The sequence below is a fragment of the Hemicordylus capensis genome, chromosome 1, assembly GCF_027244095.1.
Source record: "Hemicordylus capensis ecotype Gifberg chromosome 1, rHemCap1.1.pri, whole genome shotgun sequence".
NCBI classification, from domain to species: Eukaryota; Metazoa; Chordata; class Lepidosauria; order Squamata; family Cordylidae; genus Hemicordylus; species Hemicordylus capensis.
Window position 1 is genome coordinate 95,574,025 of NC_069657.1, and position 20,360 is coordinate 95,594,384.

The 20,360-nt window shown below is 44.1% G+C and overlaps 1 protein-coding gene across 4 annotated transcripts in view; it reads right to left on the reverse strand.

Moving 5' to 3' along the window:
- TRIM44 (tripartite motif containing 44) overlaps positions 1 to 20,360 on the reverse strand; it is a 147,247-nt gene that overhangs the window by 66,425 nt on the left and 60,462 nt on the right. Inside the window, exons 4-5 of one of the 4 annotated variants that reach the window (XM_053283130.1) lie at positions 17,471 to 17,561; positions 12,193 to 12,212 (exon numbers count right to left, since the gene is read on the reverse strand). The exons of 1 other annotated variant lie outside the window; for it this stretch is intronic. In XM_053283130.1, the coding sequence (XP_053139105.1) occupies positions 12,202 to 12,212; positions 17,471 to 17,561 (102 nt within the window). In that variant the 3' untranslated portion in view covers positions 12,193 to 12,201. The remainder of the gene's footprint in view (positions 1 to 12,192; positions 12,213 to 17,470; positions 17,562 to 20,360) is intronic. 2 more of the 4 variants (XM_053283128.1, XM_053283129.1) reach the window with 2 other exon arrangements.

The window sequence follows — 20,360 nt, forward strand, 5'->3', positions numbered from 1 at the left end:
ATGTGGCGAAAATGGGGCTGCTGGCCTCCTCGCAAGGAGGATGAATGCTGGTGGGGGGAGGGAGGTGGGGGAGGTTGAGGCGAAGGCGCCATCGCCACCGCAAATGGCCAAGCAGCCAACAAAAATAGGCTGCTGGGCTCTTAGTGAGGAGAATGAGAGCTGGCAGGGGGAGGGACTCAGAGGAGTATCCATTGCAAGTGGCCGAGCAGACGGTGAAAATGGGGCTGCTGGTCTTCTCGAGAGGAGGATGAGCGCTGCCAGAAGACATGGCAGTGAAGGAGACTGGCTGAAGGGATGGGAAGAGAACTGGCTTAGCCTTGAAATGGAGGGAGAGTAAGGTAGAACTAGAAAGGGCTGAAGGGGGGAAAGGGGGAAGAGTAAGGGAGAACTAGGGGTGCAGATGCTCTGCGCCTGGTCAGCTAGTTTGTTTTATTCATTATCCATTGCCCCACACATCTTCTGGGATCCATTACGAAACCTGCTGTGAGCCTTCATAATGCATGGAACCCACGGGGTGGAAAGCTGGTGTTGTGGTAGTGAGCATGAATAGTTCTCTTTGCTAAGCAGGATTCATCTTGGTTTGCATTTGGATGGGTAACTATATGTGAGCACTGTCTGCTGTGAGATATTCCCGTTAGGGAATGGGGCCATAACTCAGAGGTAGAGTATCTGCATGCATGCAGAAGGACCCAAGTTCAATCCCTGTCATCTCCAGGTAGGGCTGGGAAAGACACCTGCCTGAAACTGACTGAGCTACTGCCAGTCAGTGTAGACAACACTGAGCTATAAGGACCAATTGTCTGACTTGGTATAAGGCAGCTTCCTATGTGAGCAACGGCTGGCACCTTCCACTTTCATCGCAGCCACATTTACATAGCTAACAAGATATCTGCTGGGCTACAGCTGACCTTTCCTTGCTCCCTGACCTTTCATGCTGCAGAAAAACAATCCAGTTGTTTGTGTCTTCTCAAAATGTCAGCGTAGAGATTAAAGCAGAAATAGTGACTGACATCCTAAGGCAGCAGCAGTGTGCTGGGAAGGCACATACAGGCTGCAGAAGAATTCCAGAGCTTTGCAGCAGAGTGTGTGCAAGGTGGAGGTGGAGGATGGGGGTGCTGACAGTGATGTTCACTTATCTTTGCTTCCCCACAAAGTTCCCTGCGCCCTTCAAAAAATATGTCCCCAAGGTCTGTGTAACCCTTAGGGATATATTTTTAGAGGGCGGGGGCACTTCTGGAGGAAGTAGAGATCAGCAAAAACCACTTCCCCCCCCCGCCCCCGCTCCTGTAAGGTCCTCACTGAGGAGCTAAGAAAGCTCTGCAGCATGGATATGTCTTCTGGGCATGCTCCCATATCTCTCTTAGTCAGAATGGCAACCACTGTTTTATCTACAGTGCTCCAAGCAATTCCCAATTATTGACTAAAACTGTGTAGTGAAAATTATTTTACTATTTATGTACAATATGTAAAAGATTGCCATGGCTATATAAAGCTGTTTCTGCTTATAAAGCTTCTCACATTACAAAGTGTAAGGCTGTTCTCAAAAGCAGCCAAGACCAGGCTAGGGCAGCTAAGCACGGGCTTGGCAGCCCATGAGAAGTGGTGGGAGCAGAGTGGCGCCTGTAACATGGCAGCAGCAAACCAGCCAGGGGCAGAGCAAGGTTGGAGTGGGCCCAGAAACAAGATTTTAAAATGGGCCCCCCCTCACTGAAGTAAAATTTTATATTTTTTTAAAGGTTTTGTAAATTGTGGGTGATGCAAGTCATTTAATGGTACTAGAGAAAGACATGCTGTTCTGGTAGCTTCAGGTCTTAACACTCACATCAGTTTCGGAGGATGAATACAACTGAAGGAAGCCCTGGTGGGTGCGCGGCTGGGGGAGTCAGTCATGTGACCTGCCTCGGGGGGGCCCCAAGGCAGTGGGCCCCCAGACAACTGTCTCCCCTTGCCCTATTATAGTTATGCCCCTGAAACCTGCCTATGGAGCATGGTAGATAGCCAAGGTTAAGGACACGAGTGCACCCTTAACCCAGGCTAACTGCTCGTGTGTGAGTGCTGGCTGCTCCCATCTGGCGCTGGAACAGGAGTGGACTGCTAGCCATCGCCGAGGGGTCCCCACAATGCTCTGTGTACTCACACACTGCATTGTGGGATTTCCGGGGTCTGGGACCATGTGTCCCGACCCCTGCACCTCCGTGCTTCCTGGGGCAGCAGTGGACCATCTGTGCGCACAATCTATGTGCCCTGACCTGCCCAGACCTGGAGCCCTGACCTTCCCAGACCCAGCAGCCAGATCATCTGCGAGGAAGGTGAGCTTCTGCTGCCTTGTCCACTGCCCAGCCCTCTCACAGGGTCTATTTCCCAAGTAGAACATGTAGATGCTTCATATTCCCATGCAAGTGAAGCGATACCTTTTATTGGACCAATTAATACAAAAGCATACCTGTAAAAAAGATGTGTGCATACCTCTTCATAGGTTGTTGGTCTGAAGACCTGTTCTAAAAACAAGTACTGTATAGTTCAAGATCTCACACTGTCAGCATTTGGAACATTACTTTATCTAATACAAGGGTTCCCAACAGGGGGAACTAGCGATACTTGAAGGGCTCCTAAGGGATACTCAGAACCCTCCTGCCTCCCTATGTTGGTCATATGCAGTCTTACTGAAATTAATAGGACACATTTACTTCAAATGAAAGTAATTTTAAAAAGTTTATTTTAATGGGAGTACTCATAAGTAACTTAGTCTGGAAGTAAGCCAGTGGTTGGAGTAGCCTGTCTCATAATTGTAACGTGTGTGTGTGTGTGTCTGTATGCACGCGCGCGCGCGCGCGCACACACACACACACACACACACAATATATATATATATATATATATACACACACACACACACACACACACACACACTCTATGGGGTAACTGAACTAAAGATTTGCGACAGAAGGGAAACACTTGTTAAAAGTCTGGGAACTCCCTGATCTAATAAGTAATCACTACACTTGCTCTGCGGGACTAAACATAATTTGCTCCAGACCACTAGAAGAAGCTCATTATACCATATTATTCCCTCAGATTTAAGCAGAAGATTTAGAACCAGATTCCTTTTATACTTCATGTCAGAGAGCATATCATCCCTTCACTGGATTCCAAGCACACCCAGCCCTAGTGTCCCCGGAGAGGACAGATAACTTTGACAGAGGACAACCTTCCTTTTTTCTGCTGCTATTCCAAAGTTACTTGCTAGTGTCAGCCCAGTCTCCTGAGGTGGTCTAAGTGACATAATACAAATCACTGTCTGGAATTAGACACCTCAGAAACCAAAATAAGGCTAGACAGAAGTGAAAGAGCCCGTTTCATCCTCAATTCCAAGAGGAAGTGGAACTTTTCTCGGTAGTATTTTTGATAGATATTTACAAGTTATACAGACCATTTTAATTCCACTGTATTTTCCTCTTCTTTGGCAGACATCAATATCATCTTTGGGGATGATACTGTTATTTGCCTCAGAGAGCTCTGTAAGTAAGATGAATGTGCTGCATAAATATTAAGTACTAGTTTACCCCGTGCAGAGCATCTGCAAGCTAGTCCTTGAATCCTTCCCTCACCCCCTGCCACAGTCCCCCTGACCTCAGAGATCTCTCCACCCACACCTGAGCCACACTCCTGCTCCTCTTCCACCCCCCTCACCCCTCTTAGTAACTCCTCCATCCCTTTACTCCATCCCACTCACCCCACTTGGTCGCAGCTGCAGCATTGATGGTGGCTATTGGACAAGCTGCAGCCCCCTATCCCCAGAGTCCTCTCCACCCTCACCCAAGCCCTGTTCCTCCTCCTCCTCACAGGAACAGCAGCAGTTGACAGGGCCCTTCCTCGCTGCCGCCATGGCTGTTTGTTTCCCTCAGGCAGCTGACAGGCCCAGGCCTGTCCCTTGCCTGCCTGCCTCTCTCCATCCACCAATGGCCACAGTAGCCCCAAACAGCAGCAGTGGCTGACTAGGCCCATCCTTGCTGCCAAGATGCGCTGCCATGGCCACTCATTCCCCTCAGGCTGCTGACAGGCTCGGGCCCTTCCCTTGCCCTTCCTTTTCTCTCTCTTCCCCTCCTTTCATTTTCTCTCCTCCACTCACCCTTCCTTCCTTCCTTCCTTCCTTCCTTCCTTCCTTCCTTCCTTCCTTCCTATCTCTCTCTATCTCCCCCTGTGTTAACAGATCTTGTTCATCTTATTTCTTCATCAGTTCACACAACGGCAGCCTCCTTCTCCTGAAGGGGCTCTTTCCGTCCTCACCACCACTCTCTTCGCAGATCCCTGCCCACTATCCTTTTATATGTATAGATTCCTCTCCTCTACAGTCGAGAACATCTTCTGACCAGCAACAGTTGCATTCCAACTGACCTTAACCATCACAGGCTACTCCTCCCTATCTGCATATGGAATCCCCACTGCCCAATCACTATGATGCTTCTGCTCTCACAGGCTCCTCCTTCCCTATCTGCATATGGAATCACCACTGCCCTATCACCACAGTGCTTCTGCTCGCGAACTCTTGCAAGAGCTGCCACACACGGGTATACCTTGATAGATAGATAGATAGATAGATAGATAGATAGATAGATAGATAGATAGATAGCATAAAAATAAACACAGCATGATAAAATGACAGACAGGATTATAAATAATTAAAACCATAATTTTAATATGCTTCTTCAAAAGGAGAGTTTTCAGATCGTTTTAAAACTAATTCAGGAGGGAGACTGGCTGCTGGAAGGGCATTCCAAAGATGGGGAGCCACAAGTGAGAAGGCCCTGTTCCCTGACAACTGAATATGTGCCAGTGGCAGGGCCTGACATGAAAATATGAGGGCCCTGGTAGATTCATAAGGGAGAATGCAGTTTGACAGATATCCCAGTTCCAAGCCCTGTAGGGCTTTGAAGATCAAGACCAGCACTTTGAATCTGGCTCAGAACCAAACTGATAGCCAGTGAAGCTGCCACAGGATAGGTGTAATACTAGTATAGTGGTTAACACCCATAAGTATCCTTGTGGCAGCATTCTGAACCAGCTGGAGCTTCCAAACTATCTTCAAAGTCGGTCCCACATAGAGTGCATTGCACTTTATCAATCTGGATGTAACCAATTCATGGGTAACAGAAGTCAGATCCAATTTCTCCAGGTAGAGTTGCAGCTGGCATATTAGCCGAAGCTGGTAAAAGGCACAATATGGTACAGGCTATATGTGAATAAAAGGGGATAATCTGGCAATATCTGTTATCATCAAGACTTATCAAAAACCACAAACCATCTGTACTTAGGGTTGCAAATTTAAATGTTGAAGCAAATGTAAAGGCTGCTAAGCTGGAAGAAATAAAATGCAACGTGCATGGTGAAACAACTCCTGTCCAAGTCAATAATAAACTGTTAGAGAGCAAAATAATGAGAGGCTTATGACCATTCAGATAATGGAGAGAACCAAAGTCTACAACATTATTCACAGAATTAGCTTTCATTCTTAGCCCCCTCTTGGCACAGTATTCAAGCATTGTACTCTGTCAATGACACTTTCCATTCAGCAGATTCATTAGGTCGAGTAAAGAAATTATTCTTGATTCATTTCAAAGGATTGTACAATATCAGCTTTTTGTTAAATAATAATAATAATCAGACGCCGTTCATCTAAGAGATGACTGGGTTTTTTGCAATGACAATGCAGCACATTTGAGAAGGGTTTATTACTAGCCACACGGAAACTAGAAGCACTTTTTGAAGTTTCACTTCTGCCATATAGACAGGAATCTCAATTTCTTCACACTATAGTGTAATTCAGAAGGCAGTAGTTCCAAAGATAAGGCAGTTTCTTAAGCCTAGGTGCAGTAAAGCATTACAGTTATTACAAATATCTGCGTAATTGTCATGTGTGCTTTTTCTTCCTTTTTTTTTTTTTTTTGCAACTGATCTGTTGTGGAAAAAATGAAGTATCTTCAGTCAGTCAATGTACTCATGCTGTCTGGCATATATATGGTACACCAGATCATTTTTACATAATGAGAACAAGAAGAACATGTGAGATTTCATTTTCTGTTGGAACATGCCACTTGGAACTAGAAATGCCCTGCTCTTTTAAAGTGAAACTCAGCATAGATTTCTGCCTCTTACCCAAGAAGAAAGAATGGCACCTCCTTTTGCAATTTTTTTAAAATGCTATATAAATATAAAGGCATACATTCTTTCCCATTTTCAGCACTCTCCCCCACTCTCTTTTTGCATTCAAACTTCTCAGAGATCCTTCACCAGAAATAAAAGTTGAGAGGTTGCATGAGCAGCCGTGCTCCTAAACCCAAATAATCAAGAAATTGTTTTTCAGATTTACAGATAATGCAAGTCAATAGAGGGAGCATTTATAGCTAGATGGGATTCTCTTGGCAACATAATGGAACTTACAAAACATTTTAAATCACCAAGTTGTTAGATGCTGAATAATTAAGTATGGCTTGGCTCTCATTTTGAGACAGTCAGTGCCATATTCTAAAACATAGTCCCGCATTTAGAGGGACAAGAGGAGAAGGAAAGCATTTCTAAGAAAAGGGATTTCAAATCAGAAATACAAGGAAGTTGAAAACAATGGAGAAAATACTTGCAAATAAGAGTAGAAAGACAAAGTGCTGTCTAGAATAACTAACTCCCTAGATTAAATTTTTCCCTTTGCAAAATTAAACTTTTAAAAAGAACTTTTAAGAGTGACTAAGAACTGGTTAAACCTCAATTTTCAAGCACATCAACTGACTTCCACCCCAGCCAGTTCTAATCAAACAGAGACAGAAGAGATAGAAGAAGGGCAGATGAAGAAACAATGGACAATTATTCCCTAGCAGAAAAGCCAGACTATTAACTCAGAGCCAATCTATTTGAGGCGAAGAGATTGGTCCCATTTGTAATTTCAGGTTCTGCTGGGACCCTGTTAATAATGTTTTACTGCCACAGAGAAAAATTTAGTGAGCTTAGGACTCCCCCTAAGGCTGCAATATTTAATGGGTGCCTGCAGCCTCTCCTGAGGAAGTACTATTAGCAATACTATTCTTTCTGTTTTAAACAATAGTAAGATTACATATTAAATTGCACTGCATCACTGTGGTGCAGTAAACAGCATAAAAGACTGCTACAACAGGTGCAGAAGAAGTGTTGGTGTGCAAAGTTTGTCCTTGCCTAGCCTACACCACTTCCTAAAGTTTAGTTGTTGGTTGAGAAGGCAAACAGGTGATTTTAGTTGCTGGTGTTAAGAACCAAGGCTTTCTTTTATGGGGAAATAATGAGAGGCAAGAAAGTTGATATTTAAAAAGTTTACCCTTGGAAACCTGAATATCTGTGGTGCCCATTAAGATGCTACCTGGTTGAGAAGGCAACACCAACAGTGGTGAGGATGGCATGCTGAGTGCTGTGAACAACACATCAAATGAAAACATAATCAAGGGCTCTATTGCATGGAACACTCTTTTGAAACAGCCAGTGGTGGAAATACGCTTGCTGTTAAGAGGTTGTTGAACAACAATGGTGGGTACAAGGTTCATAATATTGTAAACCAGTAGTGGCCAACTTCTTTAGCCTGGACAGGCTGGACTCTCCCTAGTCAGAATGCTTGGACATCAAAGTCTCCCCCCGGCCCAAAACCTGTTGTCCTGACCTCTCAAAAAGGTATCAGCTTATGCATGGAAACCAGCGGAATAGTGGGGGTGGGGGGTGGGGAGGGCAGCGTACCCACAGGATTCTAGGTCAAGTGCCACCAGCTCCTGTGGAATGCCAGATGCTGGTGGTGGATGAGTTTGCTTTCATTTAAAGATATATCTTGGTGCCCCTCACCACCACCCCCGTGGCAGGCTTCGCTGGACACCACTGCCCCTGGTAGTGACATTATCACAACCACAAACAGTTTGGCCAACGAGATGTTCAGCTAAAATTACTGACCTGACTGATTTAAAGTAATCAAAGCCCTCTGGGGCAACCGCATATTTCAAACTGGAAGGGTTCTTGCCAGGCAGTGTGCTCCTGAATAACAGCTTTCCCATTTATCCTTGTGGACAACTGTCTGCTACCTCAGTGTACAAGTTACTTATGTTTCAGAGCAAATTAAACACATTCTTCAGAGAAGCTCATGGACCCTGCGGCCTACAGAGCTGTCTGCAATAGTTTTATCTAAATTAGAGGTTTTACCAAATTAGATAAACTAACAGAAAGTACAGCCAGTCCAGGTTCCTATTTTGTATTTCTGATAGGGAAGCGCAATCAATTATTTTCTCACATTTTAATTGGTCCCAAGATTTTCATCCTCTTCAAGTGTTCAAGGGCTTTAACCCTCTTTGAAGAACATAATACAGCATGATTCAGGCACCTGAAATCCATGATGAACAACTCTCAGTGGGCCAGCTCCAAATCGACAAACTGCCTTCCATATCCTCCTGTCTTGATGGGCCCAAGAGAGTTGTTGCACCACCACCACATGAAGCCAATGGGCACAGAGGGGGTCTTGGGATCAGCAGTAGATCCTTTTGAGGGTCTTGGGCAGCTTCTCAATGATGCTGACACCTGAAATCAACCCTGACTATTACGATTTGTACAGACCAGCAGCATACAAACTAAGTTAGTTATGTTTAAGTCCTACTGAAATTAATGGGACAAGTTAGTTGTGACTAACCCATCTCATTGATTTCAATGTTGCTTAGTCATGACTAACTAGTTCGGATGCTGTCTGTTATGTTTTACCTTTTTGTTCACTGTATCCATACAAAGCGGTAAACCTTCCTCTAAGCAGTCACAATGTAATTAATTAGACATAAACACAGATGTACAAGGGGATAGTTGCAATCTAACATAATGTGGGACATATGGCAACAACCTCCTGTGTAAAGGCTACAGAATAGAAAAGGGAAGGATCTTGCCATCAGTTATGTGTGCCTAATCCCATTGACTTCAATAATACTTGTGCATTAGTAGGTACAGAATTGGAGTGAATAGCTGCTATCTGAAGAGGCATGCATGAAAAGGCAGTTTTGTTTACATTTTCATTTCATTCCAAGTCCCCCTGCTTGACTTGGATATAGGAATTCATGCAAACCTGCCACACAGATTGTCATATATTACTGTCTGCTGCTTCCGATGTGCATATACTGAGCATTAAATCCCTGTGTGTATATATTATTCCCAAACTTGGGTCCCCAGATCACAACTTCCGTCTTCCCCAGCCTTTAGCCATTGTGGCTGGGGATGATGGGAGCTGGGTCCTCAGATGTTGACTACAAGTTTAGATGCTCGTGCATTCATTATGATCTGTGTGAAAGTTTTGCTTCTATTCCAATATGGTAGTGGGATTGGTATACCATAGTGTGCAAAACACTCCTCAGTGCTATTTTCAAAACATTCCCTCCACATTCCATCAATCAGAACAGAGGTTCTCAGCCTGTGGTACTCCAGATGATGCTGAACTACAACTCCCAGCATCCCCGGCCACAATAAATTATAGCTGGGGATGATGGGAGTTGAAGTTCAGCAACATCTGGAGTACCACAGGTTGGGAACTCCTGAATTAGAAGACAGGTTCTCCAATCATAGGAAGTTACCATAAGTCAAGAGAATACTCATTTTAGCCCCTTCAAGAATTGCTTAATACAAAGTACAGGCAAAACTCATTCTTACAGACTGGAAGAAAGGGGTGGTGAGATCAAAGGCAACATGTGTTTTGGACGGACTCGGAAAAGCCCAATGAATCAGGGCCACGATGTGCCCCTTGACCTTTCAATCAATAGAAGGACTAGGGAAGACACCAATATCTGGAAAGGGATGGGTAAGTAATCAATCTGCATTCTGGACCAACCAGGGCATTCCTGCTAATATGTCCTCTATTAATAAGTTACCTGTACCTCTGTAGACCCACCTCATGACATAACACAGACAAAATAGGAGACTTGCCTAGGAACAGATGGGTTGTTACCAAGCTTTAAAGTGCTACTTATTTTCATATTGCACAGTGAATCCAAAAAGGTCAGAAGCAGGACATGCTACTGCCTCTGACATTTTCATAGGCTGTACAGACTCAGAGAGACTGTACCCTGCTCCCCATCCAAATTATCTGTGGCATGCAATGGAAAAGGATCAGGGTGCACCAAAGGTACCTTCTTTATTTATTCAACCCCATCTTTTGCTGGTTAAGGAGGTCCACACACACTTAGGGCCACTGCCGAAACCTTGAAACCAACTCCAGCCCACCCCATACTGTGATAGTTGTAGAACTACCAGAAGCACTGGCATTTCCCCTGTACCTTAGCTACAAGTGAAGCTGACTTTTAACTCTATTTCTAACATCTCTGTTTGGATGTGCCATTTCAAAGTATCATGAACTACCCACCATAAATAAATGAAAATTACAAGATCTCCAATGAGACAGAACAGCAACATAAGCAAACTACTAGATACCAATAAATACAGCTGAACATCTCTGCCTAGTAGGTTCCACACCAATGGTCTTGAACACTGTTTATCTCAGGGTCAAAACAAAATTGTAATACCTACAACCAAGACTAAAGTACTGCAGCTCACATTCTATATTTGCATGTTATCATCCTATCATCTTCATCTTGTTCCTGTATTTCTCTCATTGTGGATACTTCCCAGTCCAGCTCAGCCACAAAGTCAAAACTGTGCCCTAACAAAGAGGCAGGGACCAAAGCTTATTGGATATGATGGGCTTGTGTATAACCCACCCAAGAACTGATTTGACTGGCAAACTGGAAGTTATAAGCATTAGGAATGCCACGTTTGCCTTATGTTATTAGAACACTTCTCCTACAGAGGAAAGTCTAAGGTATGAAAAATAAGGCCCATAGGGAGGAGAGGAAGAAACAGAACAATCTATTCAGCCTGTCAGCCTGCACCAAACTCAATGTCAAAATAGTGGAAGTCACATTGATAGACTTCATAAGAATTGCATCAGGCATTGTCCAAAATGAATTCCCATTTCTCTGCTGTGGTACTGCAGGCAGATGTGTAAAAAAATAATTCTACCAGAAAAATAAATATAATGAACCCAAATATATCTTGGAATTACCTTTCCAGAAAAAGGGTCAGAAGGGTCCACAGAGGAAAGAAAAATATGGGTTTTTTTGGTATATTTGTAAAAGCTGTTTCTATGGTAACAGGTACAGAATACAAAATGAGAATTTACTGAGGAAAAGTTTACTTAGGTCTCTTACTTCAAGGCCTAAAAATGTGAATGTTAGCTTGTATCTGTTCCCATACCAGTCACGAAGATAATATTCAGACCATGTGAATCAATGACTGGATCCAATAGGACAACCTAATGCTTTTCAACAGCAATTGATCTCAACAATGTGGCCAGTTAAACCACAATTAGGCGGTGGCAAGTAATTGTGTGAGAGTCTGTGCAACCTTGTCAACTAAAAATGCAACAAATAATGCACATTAGCATGCCAAGGACAAGAAATATTTAGTGCTTATATCACATTGTGATTCACTTGAACATAAACTGCTTTATGTTTCTTCCTAACAACTTTTAATTCCTGTTAAGAGCATCTACTAGGGAAAAGATGTTCAATATTTACCTCAGTCCCTACAGAAGACTAAGCAGAACCTTCTGACTACCTGCATGGATCTTGTGGATGGAAAGCTTGAGCTTGAGGCAAATGACTGCAGTTACAAGCAATACACAGGATCTCTTGAAGGTTCCATGGGGGAAAGAAACTTCTCACATCCCTGCTCTGACAACACTTCAGAGCATGAACTGTTCCAAACCAACATAGCTGACTGCCTAACCTTACTCCAGTATATCATGCTTTGCCTTTCAGGAACCACAGATACATTTCCCCAACCACAGGATAATGGCTGCGCTTGGGGGTTTGACTTGTCAGATTGGCTATGATACATCATCTATGCTAAGTGAAATAACCAACCAAACCATTGATTATGCATCTCTGGTTTTTACATAAATGTGATTCAGCACATCACTTCCATACCTTTGGCTAAAAACTCAGATTTCTTCGTGCTGCCCCCATAAATCACAGTGTCCTCGAATCATTTTTAAAGGATATTAAGAAAAATTCCTCCCACCCCCAGTGGAATTCTACACACTCAAACCAAGTTACAGGGGTGGAAGGGAGACGGGGGGTGGGGGGAGGAAGCAAGTGATCTTACCTGGTATCTTCATCTGTGCTCTGCAGGAAGGAAAAAAAACAGAAACACTATTGGGGGAGCTGCACTGTGAGCGTTGATTTTCATGCTTAGACTAGTGTGAATAAGTAATATGTGACAGGCACATTTGGGGCCTGCTCTCTAATGATGAAAGAGAGGTTCTACTCTGCTAGTAGAGGTCATTATAATTACATTTGAAGCTGCAGGCTACACTTGACCAGGAGGGCACAAAGAGCAGCTCATTTATTACTGTTATTACTGCCGCAAGCCCAGTATATCTCCACCACTGATCATCTCAGCCCTCACCAGTTAAGCAACATTTCAGCCCTTCACTCCAGAATCTCAGGTCATTCTAGCCAGATTCGAACAGCTCCAGGTGCAATTTGCTGAAGATGAAGCCTTCTCATCCCACTACCACGCTGACAGGTTGATAATACTTATCCAGTGCTTGGGATGGCAGATGGTGTGTAATTGAACAAGGTCCTAATGGTACACAGCATTTCATATTATGTGTTTATATAGACACCGTGGTGCTTAAATGATAAATGCCAGCAATTGCAAACACATTGCGCCAGGTCTTCATTTCCTTCGCATAGGAAGTTGAAGATGACACACAAGTGTTTAAAATGCTGTGGCAAAGACAGACGCTAGCCAAATGCTCATTAAAGCTTCTCATTCTGTGTGGAGCATTAAGGACATTTTATATCACATTCTGAGAGAGGAAAGGGCATAGCAATAATCAATTCTATGTAAATACCACTGTGGAGTTATACAAGTAACATTTTCTCTTCCACTGAGAAAAGGGCAACATTAAACAAGCTTTGATATCTGCTTGCTCTGAGGGTCTGGTAAGGGGAAGATGCACACAATATAAATGTTAGAAATAATGAAATTCAGTAAGAATTATTTAAACCACACAAGTAAGCATATCTGTGACATTACTAAACAAATACATGCTTTAACTAAAGTCATCTATGCTTTCTTGCATTATTTACCTTAGGTAAACTACTGGTGCTTTAAAGACAAGTCTGAACAAACATTACGTGGGCATCTCAGTAGCATACAGACAACACAGAGCCTACAGCACAGTAGTACAGCATATATTTTCCCTGGAAAAGGTTGCCAATTCAATACCCAATGAGCTTTGAACTGAATTTGTATGAATTATTGTCTGTATTACTATGTTTTTAGTTATATTGATTATTTTATGAATATTTTTAGCCACTACCAGATTCTCCTCAGAAGAGAAATGAGGGCTGCACATACTAAATCCTATTTAATTGAATGTCTAGTTGAAAATATGCACGTGTGACCCAGCTCAATTTGAGCTGGGCTCAACATCAAACCGGTCTGGTTCAGGCAGTCGAGTTCAAACTGAACCCCCCCCCCCCCCGCCAGGGTTCAAACCAAGTTCAAATTGGCCTGGACTCCAGTTCTAAGATCCAGTTCGCAGACCGGTTTGGGGGTATACTTGTAAAGGGGAATCCGGCGTAAAAGTACCTTTAATTTAAAACCCACTGTGGCGGAGAGTCTCTGGAACTGGTGGGAGGCAGCGGCGGGGGCTCCACCAAGCTCCCCCTGCCTGCTGCTGGCCTCCTAAATGACACCCAGGCCAGCTGCGGACCAGTTCAGGCCTCTGTGCATGCACGGAGGCCATTTTCATGTCGATGCATATGGCCTCCGCGCATGTGCAGAGATCACAAAAATGGTCTCCGCGTGTGTGCAGAGGCCCAAACTGGGCTGCAGCTGGCCTGGTGTCGTAAATCTGTTAGCTCGGCTAACTCCACAGGATTTACAACCCCCTTCAGCACTTCCCCTGTGAGATAACAGAAAGCTCCCTGGGGATGGAAAGGGCCAGTTGCTCTCCCCCTGCTAAATAAATAAAGAGAATCACCATTTTTAAAACAGCACCTCTTTGCTCAGTTATCAGGGGACTGAAAAACATCTCTCTACCCTGAGGTCTTGGAAAGATATTGCAAATCACAACAGACAACACTGGATTAAATAGATAAGATATCAATGGATTAGATATCAATACAGCCTGATATATTCATAAGATATCTTCACAACTGGGCAAGCACACACATTCATACATTCATATACTCTTAGTGAATGCATCAGGTTCCATGCCAGCATCCTCCATTATTATAGTTGTAAACTGATCTTTGCAAACAATAATGAACCTCAGTTGATTTCAGTAAAATCAGAGAAAGCAAGGTTATTCTGCTGAAGAAGGCTGATAATCACCACTGAACATTACTGATAGGGCCAGTGGATGCTTCAACATCTGATATTTAAATACATTTGGGTCAGAATTTAGCAACCATCCCCTCACAAGAGGGGAAAATCTTCCCACTCAGTGACTGCTAGTTCCTTCTCTAAACTGAAAGAAGTTAGGAAAAGGTGAACAAACGATACCAAGGTACCGACAGTGAAAAAATGTCTCTGATCTAAAGAGGAGATCAACAACCTTTCCATCCATCTTTCAAAGTTTCTATAGCTCCTTTTCCAAGACAAGTGAATCAAAAGGTTTTGAATGGACTCAGTCTGCTTGGAGCATTTAAAACTTGCAATTTCAATGCAAGTACTCTTCAGTTGCTTAGTCATCATTGGTACAACTTCTAGGAAGTGACAGAAGTTTCACCAAGGTTAAATTTAGATTTTACCAAAGAAGTTAAAAGAAAGTCTTAGAGGAAATAAAAGCCAAAAAATGCAGATCACAAAGAAACAAGATCCTCTTGGCAAGAGCCAATATTATTGTGTCAACAGGACACCACATTGCATTAACAACTTAAAACATGTATACTAGCAAGATGTCCAAACATAATCTCCCCTCAGTCTGTAGACAACATAGAATACTTTGAGGAGGAGACATATTGGAGAGTTTCCTAATTGCATACCCTGAATGCCTCACTCCACTTGAACCACTGGGTCATGGATCTAGCTCCTGGAACAAAACGGGAGCCCCAGGAGTTGGGTCCAACATGTTACCCTGCCCCCTTCCTCCAGTTCAGAAGACTCTTCTGAGTCTTCTAAACAACCAAAATCTCCCCAGCACCACTGGAGTTGATGCCTGCAAAATCAGGCAAGGGCCTTTTAAGGCACAAACAGTTTCTAAATGGAAGGGCAGCAAACCACACTAACTCACCTGTAGCCTATACACTAGCCTCAGTAAGCACCAAACCTTTGCTATAACATTTGAGCCTGCTCAGTGCCAGTATCAAGTCAAAGATCCCCTTAGTGCTATCAAGAGTTCCAATTCCCTGCCCTGCTCAGAGATGTCCAAGGTCCAGATCGCCTGCTGAAACTCTTGAATTTGTCCTGACCCCTGCTTGGGCTAGAATGCCGGCTTGGCTAACAACCCCGCCGGGAACCGGCTAGCCTGCTCAACTGTGCAGTCAACTGTGCAGGATGGAGGTTTTGGTGATAAAGAATCAGGTGCTGCAAGTACAGCTCACCCAACAGACCACAGAGAATGCAGTCCTGAAAGCACAATTACAGTTGGCTGAGGCTGCAGCTGCCCAACTGGTCCCTGTACTCCAAAAGGCAATTACTAGTTAGCCTCCTACAGAAATGTCACAGGACTGTTTCCCAGTTTCCTGGTTCAGTGCCAGTTATATATGTAACTTTGGTGAGAAGACTTTTCTTCTGGCTGGGTGAGAATTTGTTTCTTGATTAGTTTGTTGAAAGCCAGCACAGTGATATAGGCGTCCTCTTAAATACTGGAGTCTCGCATGCTGAAGAACTGATACCCAGTCTTTGTTGAAGAATTCAAGCAAGTATCTGAGGAGCCTCTGAAGGAGAAGGCAGCGAGCCAACGGATTTGATGCCTATGACAGGGAACTAAATCTATAATGGACAATGCTAGTGCCTTTAGGTTATGCACCAAGGACCTGGACTAGCCCACACTCAAAGATCAATTCCAGGATGGCCTAGGGAACCCTATCCAAGACATAGAGATTCTGGGCACCTTTCTAGCAGTGTCTCTGTACTGAAAGGTGTCTGGAGTCCAAGAAAGGGGGATGTCTGAGAAACACCGACTCCACAAGCCCCCGCCCCCACCGAATCACATTCATTGGTGACCTCTAGCAACCCACCGGTTGTACCTGAACCCATGCAGCTGGTGGGGAGGTGCTCGGCTCTAGTTGACATGTGAGGAATGGGCCTGCTGTCAGCAGCTGAACCTTTGCCTGTATCACAGGCAGTGACAGCACTATGTCCACATCTGCCCGTCCAAGAGGCCTGGAGCTAGAGTGGCAGGAAACGAGATGCTCTTATTGTAGTGCGATCCACAGTGAAAGGCAAGTACCTGAGGAGTTTTCCCACCATCAACACCTCATAATAGTACCTAATCTTCCACTGCTTTTGCACTTTTTACACGAGCATGCCTTGCAAATACTAGCTATGATAAACTTGGGGGCTACCAGCAGCTTCACTGATAGGGCCGTATTCTGCCACAAAAAGAACTATGACCAGAAACAGACCCCATCAGAGGAAGCCACTGATGGGTGCCTATTGACATGAGGCTCTGTTATACATGAAACCCATGGTCCGTGATTTGTGACCCACAGTCCAGACCTGTACTGGATCAACTTGTTCTGATGTCTGTTCTGATGCTATGATCCAGCCAGATCTTTCTAGCCTCCCCTAAGAACTGTTCAAGGTCCAGATCACCTGCTGGACTTTTCCCCAGACTCTAGCTAGAAAGTGAGATGGGGCCACAGCTCAGCAGTAGAGTATCTGCTTTGCATACATAAGGTCCCAGGTTCAATCCTCAGCAACTCCAGGTAGGGCTGAGAAAGACCCATGTCTGAAACTATCAAGAGCCACAGCCAGTCAGTGTTGACAGTACTGAGCTAGATGGACCAATGGCCTGACACAGTTATACTAAGGCAACTTCTTATGCACCTAAGACTGAATTCAATTTTGTCTGGGTATAACGGGTTTTGTCCTCACGACAACAGTCGCCTTAGCTGTAGCTCTGTAAATGTCTTCAACAGAAATGTATAGGAATAATTAATTTTACAGGTAGACATAAAGGAACTGGAACTAGATATATAACTAAGGAAGAAGCAAAAGCTGACCTCACACAGATACAGGTAACACCAAAAGCAGGAGCAAGGAACAGGCTTTGTCCTGCCTCAGTACTACCAACATTTTGTGCTACCAACTGTAGCCGCTTACTTTCACTCAAAAAAGTGAATGTTTCTCATCTTCTCATAATCACAAGCACTTTGCCATTTGTCCAAAAACTAGGTAGGAGAGAGAAAAATTAGCTTACCAAGAATCCAAAGCCAATAAAAAGTTTCCATTTTAGAACTGGGGATGAGCCAAGAGGAGCAGGAAAGCATCCAGTGTGGAACTACCAATTCCTGAGGAATAATAGCGTACATGTTTCAGGTTGTTAAAGTGGGAATAAGGAAGAACGTTAAGCCTGTAAACTCCTTTAGCCATGGGTCCATCTTTTGTTTCTCCTTTGTAAAATGCTGTACACACACACACGTGACACTGTATAAACTTGGCAATGAGCACAGAAACAAATGACAGCTCTTTAAAAGGAATGACGGAATTGTAGGAAAAACTGCATATGCATAAAAAGACATGTGGAAAGGGATGGATGCATACATGGCACATATGCTTGTGCCAGAAACCTCCAAGCCAAGATGGAAGACTTTTGTGCTTAGCATTGAGTGGGATAGATAGATAGATAGATAGATAGATAGATAGATAGATAGATAGATAGATAGATAGATAGATAGACAGACAGAGGGCACATTGAAAACCTGACAGAATAGTGAGTTAGAATATGCTTATTGATGGATATAAAATCTAGGGGGGGGGGGAGCAGCCATATAAGGGATGTTGTTCTGTCTGAGTGAGTCCAATAAATTAGGAAATTCCACAGCTACAAACTCCACAAAATAAATGAAAACAGAAATACTGGATCCAAAAAGTAATCTCCATCCTTAGGAAGACTCTACAGAAACTGAGAAAGATATCAGGGTTTCTGCAGAGTCTTCCTAAGGGTGGCAGCTAAAGGAGAATCTACATATACAATTCCAGTAGATGGTTCATGCGCGGCGCGTTCCAATGAGAGGCAGGGAGAGTTCTAAAGCAAGCGGACTGGCTGGGCCTGTGGCCAGGCAGAGGCTGGAGCAGTAAATGGATTGGCTGCGCGAGCCTCCAAGGACGGAGGATGAACTGGGGCTGTTGTGGCAGGCATGGGGGCTGGGAGTGGGGAGAGTGGCAGAGGAGGTGGATAGTGTGGTGAGGAGGAGGCAGCGGTTGGCCCTGGCAGAGGAGGTGGCGGGTGGGCGGGCAGCCCAGAGGGTGCGTGAAAATGATGGGGGGAGGGAGGGAGCCCGGTGGGGAGAGAAAGTGCTGCCGGGGGGTGGGGAGGGAAAGCTGCTGGTGGCAGGAGGACGACGGGGACCTCCGGAATGATGGGGAATAGACTGGGGCGGAAGGGAGGGGGGAAGCGGCGGGGAACAGACTGGGGCTGAAGGGAGCGGGGGAAGCAGCGGGGGAGACTAGCAGCGCAGATGCTATGCGCCAGGTCTGCTAGTTATACTATAATAGTGAGCAATTTGAACTAAACTCATATTGACCAATTTCCTTCAAAAAAGTGAAAGCCATGCTCAAATGAGTGAGTGGGGGTAAGAACGTATGGCAAAACAATTAAGATAGGGGCTCCCTTTAGCCACTGGAACATAGGACTGAAAACTAGCCAATGGAAAGTGAGTATGCAAATAAAGGTTGAAAAACTCATCCAGATTAAGGGGTAAATTATGTCTACTTTTCTATGAGACAAAAGCCCTATTGACACATTATGTTCAACACACGTACAATAGTACACTTCCTATCAGTAACTTGCATTTGAGGGGCCTGTACCCAAGTTCCATTTTTAAAATTAACACATATACAGTTATTCACACAAAAACAAGTACAGACACCTGTACAGCATAATGTCTGAATAGTGCCGCAGAATTCATATTCTGCACCCCCCCTGCCCCCCAACTTGTGTGAAACAGGCTATCTACACAGGAAGGAAACTGAACATACATACCAGCAGAAAGGCTGCTTAAAGTGGATTTGATTGTCTTATATTAGTGTTTGCCTTATTATCAGTGGACTTGCTTGCCTTATATTAGGCTGGTCAGGTAAACTTGACCAAACTTGAGAAAGCCAGCTAATTTCTATAAACATTCTTTTTTGCAGTCCCAAACAGGACAACAAAAATAGGTGGTTTACCAAACCCCTAATGTCCATTTGGTTTGGTGGGTTACAAGCTATGCAAGCTTGGACTAAAGCAGGGCTGCTCAAATTTGGCCCTCCTGCAGATGTTGGACTACAACTCCCATAATCTCTGGTTATTGGCCACTGTGGCTGGGGATTATGGGAGTTGTAGTCCAAAAACAGCTGGGGGGCCTACGTTGAGCAGGTCTGGTCTAAAGCAATCTTGCCCAAACTGTTTCTTGCCTTGTGTAGATGTTTGGCATTCAGCTCCTAATCCTAGTTTGACTCCAGATTATCCTAGGAGATAAGAGTTGTGCTTGGACCTAGGAGAGATGGGTTGAAGTCTCACCTTAGCAATGGCTCAATGTATGTTATTTGGCTGAGGCATTTACCCTTATTTCACAGAAGGAAAATTAATTTGCTCCATAGACTTTAATGTGCTGCAGATAAGTAATAAAAATGCATTGTGGCATAAAAAGGAATAGAAATGCAGATTCGAGGATTGCATACAAACCACATTTGCAGTACATGGGAAGGGGCCCTAGGAAAATATGATCTGGAGTGTTGTAAGAGTCACCATGTTGAAGGAAGTGGAAAGTAGGCTTAAATTTGCTTTACTTGGAACTTGGGTTTTTTGAAAAATCAAAATGCCATGCCAGGAAAGGTGGAAAGGGTTTTGCCAGTATTTTGCCATGATGTTAAAGTTACTCCCCTGCTCTCTAGTGTTCCTTTCGTTAACGTCCACTGACCTCATCGGACAGTCACAAGTGCAGGGGAGATGAGCTCCTTCCAGAAAGTAGGCTACCAATCAAGCAGATCTTAGGGAGGAGGGTGCTTCTCCTCTCAAGTACCAAGGGGAATGTTGCTCCTGGCTCATCCTCTGGAGGTGGGGCTGCTAAGAGAGATGCTGTGGCATGATGTTAAAACCGTGCTCC